This window comes from Protobothrops mucrosquamatus, unplaced genomic scaffold, assembly GCF_001527695.2.
Source record: "Protobothrops mucrosquamatus isolate PMUCROS unplaced genomic scaffold, P.Mucros_1.0 scaffold_217, whole genome shotgun sequence".
In the NCBI taxonomy this organism is placed as follows: Eukaryota; Metazoa; Chordata; class Lepidosauria; order Squamata; family Viperidae; genus Protobothrops; species Protobothrops mucrosquamatus.
Genome location: NW_015386293.1, coordinates 1,691,332 through 1,696,728, shown reverse-complemented (window position 1 = coordinate 1,696,728; position 5,397 = coordinate 1,691,332). Strand labels below are relative to the sequence as shown.

The following is a 5,397-nucleotide window of genomic DNA, read 5'->3' as shown; positions in this document are numbered from 1 at the left end:
AATCTATGACTCCACGTGGAAAAATTATTGCAGCTGGTGCACAAAGCAGCAGCTGGACCCTTTTAGTATTTTGATTCCAAGGATCTTAGACTACCTAGCAGAGGGTCTGGATAGGGGGCTGGCACCCAACACAATTCGCAGAGAGGTGGCCACTTTATCCACCATTCTCACCTATGGCAAGTCTGAACCACTGGCCAGACATCCAGTGGTACGTTCCTTCATTAAGGGTGCAACAAACGACAATCCACCCTTGGTACACAGATATCCCTCCTGGGATTTGTCTAAGGTCCTATAGGCAATTACCTTACCCCCATTTGAACCGATTCGGACCTGCGCCTTACAGTACTTGACCCTTAAGGTCGCCTTTCTGGTTGCTGTTACCTCAGCTAGATGCATTTCAGAGTTGGCAGCACTATCAGTTAGAGAGGACCTGTGTATCTTCCATTCGGACAGGGTGGTCTTACGTTTGGACCCTTCCTTCATTCCCAAGGTCAATTCCCTTTTTCACAGAACACAGGAGGTAGTGCTACCAGACTTTTGCCCCGAGCCCTCCCATGAATTGGAGTGCAAGTGGCATACCTTAGACGTTTGCAGGGCCTTAAGACGATACATTAAACGGACAGCACCCTTTCGCAAATCAGAAGCCCTGTTTGTCTCCTTCCACTCTCACGCAAGAGGTCAAAGGGTCACAGCTTCCACAATCGGAAGATGGATTAGGAGGTGCATAGCAGAGGCATACAGGGGACAGTCGTTAGCAGTCCCCAGGCAAATCACTGCACACTCCACGCACAGCGCTGCCACCTCGGCTGCCTGGGCAGGCACCGATTGAGGAGATATGCAGGCGGCGACGTGGGCGTCACCTTCCCCCTTTATAAGACACTACAGACTAGATAAGTTTGCATCTGCGGAGGCCTCCTTCGGCAGAAGGGTCCTCCAAAGTGTAGTTTCAAGGAGTGGGACACAGACCCAGACTGACCCCCGCCCGTAGGGATAGGGAGGCTTTGGTATGTCCCATTGGTGAATTCTCCACTCATCATGCTGGAGAAGGGGCGTTGTCTTACCTGAACGCCTTTTCTCAGCATGACGATGGAGAATCCACTCCCATCCTTAGGGCCAGTCAGGTCCTGTGATGGGAGAAGATTGAACCAACACAAGATTACATAGCCAACAGCTGTCGCCTCAGTCGAGACTGGGAAAAGGGGGCGTCCCAGGAGGAGAGGTGGAGCAATAATTGGCTGACTTAGTCTATGGGCAGAAGACAAGCAGAACCCATTGGTGGATTCTCCATCGTCATGCTGAGAAAAAGCGTTCAGGTAAGACAACGCCCCTTCTGTAAACAGCTTAGAGAGAGCTATAAAGCACTATGAAACGTATATAAGTCTAAGTGATATTGCTATAAGCTACAAGGTTAAAGGAGCCATTTTCCCTTTTAAAATTTTATAGTCATTCTCAGTTATTTTTGTTCTCAGTTTAATATAATTAAAGTGCTTACTAATCTTTATATTGCAATAATAAATGTTTTTATAAATATTTATATTTTATATGAAAATTTTTACCATATTTTTTTAATATCAGGAAGAAAAGAAAAGAAAAAGAGAGAAGGAACATTGTGATACTGAGGGTGAAATGGATGACTTTGATCCAGGAAAAAAAGTGGAAGTTGATCCACCCTCTGATCGTCCAGTCCGGGCCTGTAGAACTCAACCCAGTAAGTAATTTAGATTTGGTATATCAGTAATGTCAGTCATGATATGCATTTACAACAGTCATGGCAAACCTATAATATGCATGTCAAAAGTGACATGCCATGATATTTTGGATGACACCAACATTCACCAACACTCAATGACTATTCTGAAAAACGCACGTCCCATTCTCACCTGATTTATAGAGACTGTGTGAGAATGGAGTGTGTACTCATGGGGCTTCTGGACCCTCCAGAAGTTGTATGCGAGGGCTATACTCTTACATAGCATCCAGAGATCCTGAAATCATGTGAGAGGGGAACATGCTTTCATGCAGTTTTGGGGATTTCAGAGGCTACAAAAGGGTATTCTCCAAAACTACTTCAAGAGTGAAGGCCTTGTACAATCAATTGCAGCCTTGGGTAGGCTAGAGCCTCTCAACAAAAAAAAGAAAGAGAACACCACCAAAAGCAAACAGTGTGTGGTAGATCCTGGGACCACAAGGCAGTGGTCAGTGATGGCATTAGGGCTGAAGTAGGGGCCCATATCTTTACTTCAGGTCCAGACTTGGCATTACTGTTAGGCTTGTCCCAACTTAGATGTTTAGGAAAGAAAGACCCTTGACTCCATTCTTTGAACTGAAAGGTTCTTTTACTAAAGTCAAGTGGTTACAGCGAAAGCAAACCTGGATCTGAGTATTCCTATGCAAAGGTTGTAATTTTCCCCTTCCTCTGGCCCTTCCCTATTGACCAGTCCATCAGCATCCAACAGTATTTCTTTTTGATTATTTGGGAATGGCTTTGAAGGTTAGCACCTTCAAGTTTCACATACTGTTCTCAGGCATCATCCTTGATCGGTCAGTTTAGTCCAGATGAATACCTCTGGTTCCTATCACCCTGGCATTTTGTGCCATGCCCTAAGATTCCCTAAGATTCCCTATTCTTGCACATTCCTGTGTCCAATTCTTACTTCCACAGAGCCGTGGTGGCGCACTGGTTAGAATGTAGTACTGCAGGCTACTTCTGCTGACTGCTGGCCGCCAGCAGTTCAGCAGTTCAATTCTTACCAGCTCAAGGTTGACTCAGCCTTCCATCCTTCCGAGGTCGGTAAAATGAGGACCCAGTTTGTTGGGGGCAATATGCTGACTCAGTAAACCGCTTAGAGAGGGCTGTAAAGCACTGGGAAGCGATATATAAGTCTAAGTGCTATTGCTATTTCTATTCCCCAGTTGCCTTTCCCCCTCCCTTGCATTTTATGCCAGGATGCCAGTGACATGAGGTATGCTGAAGGTAGCAGGTGTGACATTCTGCCTCTCTTGAAAAAGATGTTTGTCTTGTAAGGAGAGAAAAAGGGGAGAAAGATAGAATTTAATTAGGCTTATCTGGATATTTGTGGTGGAATTTACAAAGACGTTTTGGCACTCACATGTGTTAGACATCTACCATTCTGTCTCTGAGGAAGGGAAATCCTTCCACCCAATTAGATATTATCCCTCGGTGTCTACAAGAGTCCAAAATGTCTTTAACTTCAAAATGCTGTTCTCCCTCAATTAGAATGGGAGTTGGTGGTGGTTTCGTTGCAGGGCATAGGGAAGAAGTGATTGCTGGTTTCAGTAGGCTATAGTGAAAGACTGGGTGGATAGGCCTGAGGGTTTTGAATTGTTACTGAATTGATGACTCTGTTGACAGAGAAAGTGCCAATGTATTTAAGACCCAGGTTTTTTTGATGGCTGCCTAGACTGCAGATATTTGGTAGAGAGATAGACTTTATTGCCTATGTTAAAATCTTTGGTTTGGAGCATTTTTTGTTGGCATGCTTTTTATAGATTTTTCGCACTTCTTCTAGCATTTTGCGGACTACTGGCCAAGTACTTGAAGCTGTATAATCCATTCTCCTTGCGATGTAGTTTGTGGCTTGGCCTGGAGCATGGCTACAATGTACTGGCCCATAGCAACTTTAAAGGTAGTGAAGCCCTGCTACTATGTATTGCATTATTGTAGGCCACCTCTGCAAAGGGGAGGAGCTCAGCCAGTTGTCCTGTTGGTAGTTAATGTGACATCTTAGGTATTGTTTCATGATGCCATTTGTACATTCACATACATACATCCCATTTGTCTGGGGATGATGGGAAGAGCTAAGCCAAGCAATGCCAAGCAATTTTAGGAACTGTTGCCAAAATTGCAAAGTGAATTGAACTCCGCAATCTTAAATGATGAGCTCCAGGGCTCCATGGAGTATATATATATGTTGCACAAAAAGTTTGGCTAGAGAGCGTGCTGAGGGAATGTATTTGTTTGGAGAAAAGGTCTGTTATCACCCAAATCACCCGAATTTTCTGGTAGTTCTACTATAAAATCCATTTTATAGTAGAACTACTACCATGGGATTTTGCCATTGGTTGGAGGAGACCTGGCATTTTCCCCAGATATCTCTTTGCCACCGAGCAGATGGGGCACTAGCCACATATGCTTCAATGTCCTTTTTCAGGGATGGCCATCAGAATTGGCGTTTTACAAGGTGTAAAGTTTTCACAAAACCAAAATGTCCCCCAGTTTTTGAATCCAGGCTTTTTTTTTAAAAGACCACGGTTCATTGGCTTTCCAGGATGTATAGTTTGGTATCCACCCAAGCTAAGCCATCACTCAAGGTGCAGTCAGATTTGTGAGTTTTGAACTACTCATCTTTTTCTAATGCTGCTTTTAGCATGGCGAGTAGTTTATCTGAGATTTGCCATGTGGTTCCCCCCCCCCCCGCCCTGGGGATGGCAGTAGGTGCTAGTTGTTGGGAGGAGATAACCACTTTAATGAACAGAACTTTAGAGCTGTTAAATTAGGGTCGTCTCGAAAGACATCGGCTAAAAAGTTCTTCCTGCCTGGGAAATATCATAGGATGAAGTTGAAGCTATTGAAATACTGAGCCCGACATATCTGCTTTGGGGATAGCCTCATAGGAGTTTGTAAGGCTTTTACGTTTTTATGGTCTGTCCACACCTCAAAAGAGATTTTACTTTCTTCTAACACTCCAGGTTAAGAGTATACTATAGCGTACTACATATGCTTCTTTTTCCCAAACCATCCACCTCCGCTCTGCCTCAGATTGTTTCTTGGAGGTATAAGTGGATGGCTTCAGAACCACTTGATCAGTTTTCTGAAGCAATATGACACCCACCGTCATGTAAGACAAACAGGGCGTTCTACATTTTTGGAATTCATGTTTGGAGAATTTAGCATAGAGTTGGATAGCACAAAGTTTCTTTAGCACTGCTCTGACTAGTTTTACATGCTGTACCATAATCTCAATATAAATCAAAATGTTATCTAGGTAAACTAAGACCCCCTTAAATAGATGTTCACGCAGCAACAGCAACTAGGGAACTAAGGAGAAGAAAATTGCGTGTCTTCTTAGAGGGGTGTTTTATTAAATTTTTAGGGGGTTCGGGGTTGGCCCGAGGGGACTTAGGGGAGCCCTCTCTGAGGCCAAGGCCAGTCCTGTCTGGGGGGCGTGGAATGGTGAGGGAGGAGACTGGGGGGTTAACAGAGGGTGGTGTGATAGGTACGGTCAGTGGGAGGGGCAGATATGGCGGGAGCAGAGGACCATATCGGGTTTTGGGAGCACGCACACGCTGCTTACAAGCTTGTGGATGCTCCGGTCCTCAGGGCTCTACTCGACTTCCAGGGACTTCAGATCCTTGGGCCCGGGACCATCGGCTGAT

The 5,397-nt window shown here is 44.9% G+C and overlaps 1 protein-coding gene across 1 annotated transcript in view; it reads left to right on the top strand.

Annotated features, from left to right (window-relative positions):
* The first annotated feature begins 1,575 nt into the window (after positions 1-1,575).
* Positions 1,576-5,397, top strand: part of LOC107298363 (bromodomain-containing protein 9) — a 57,341-nt gene continuing 53,519 nt past the window's right edge. The window contains exon 1 of the mRNA XM_015827744.1: positions 1,576-1,708. Coding sequence (XP_015683230.1) covers positions 1,627-1,708 — 82 coding nt within the window. The 5' untranslated portion in view covers positions 1,576-1,626. The remainder of the gene's footprint in view (positions 1,709-5,397) is intronic.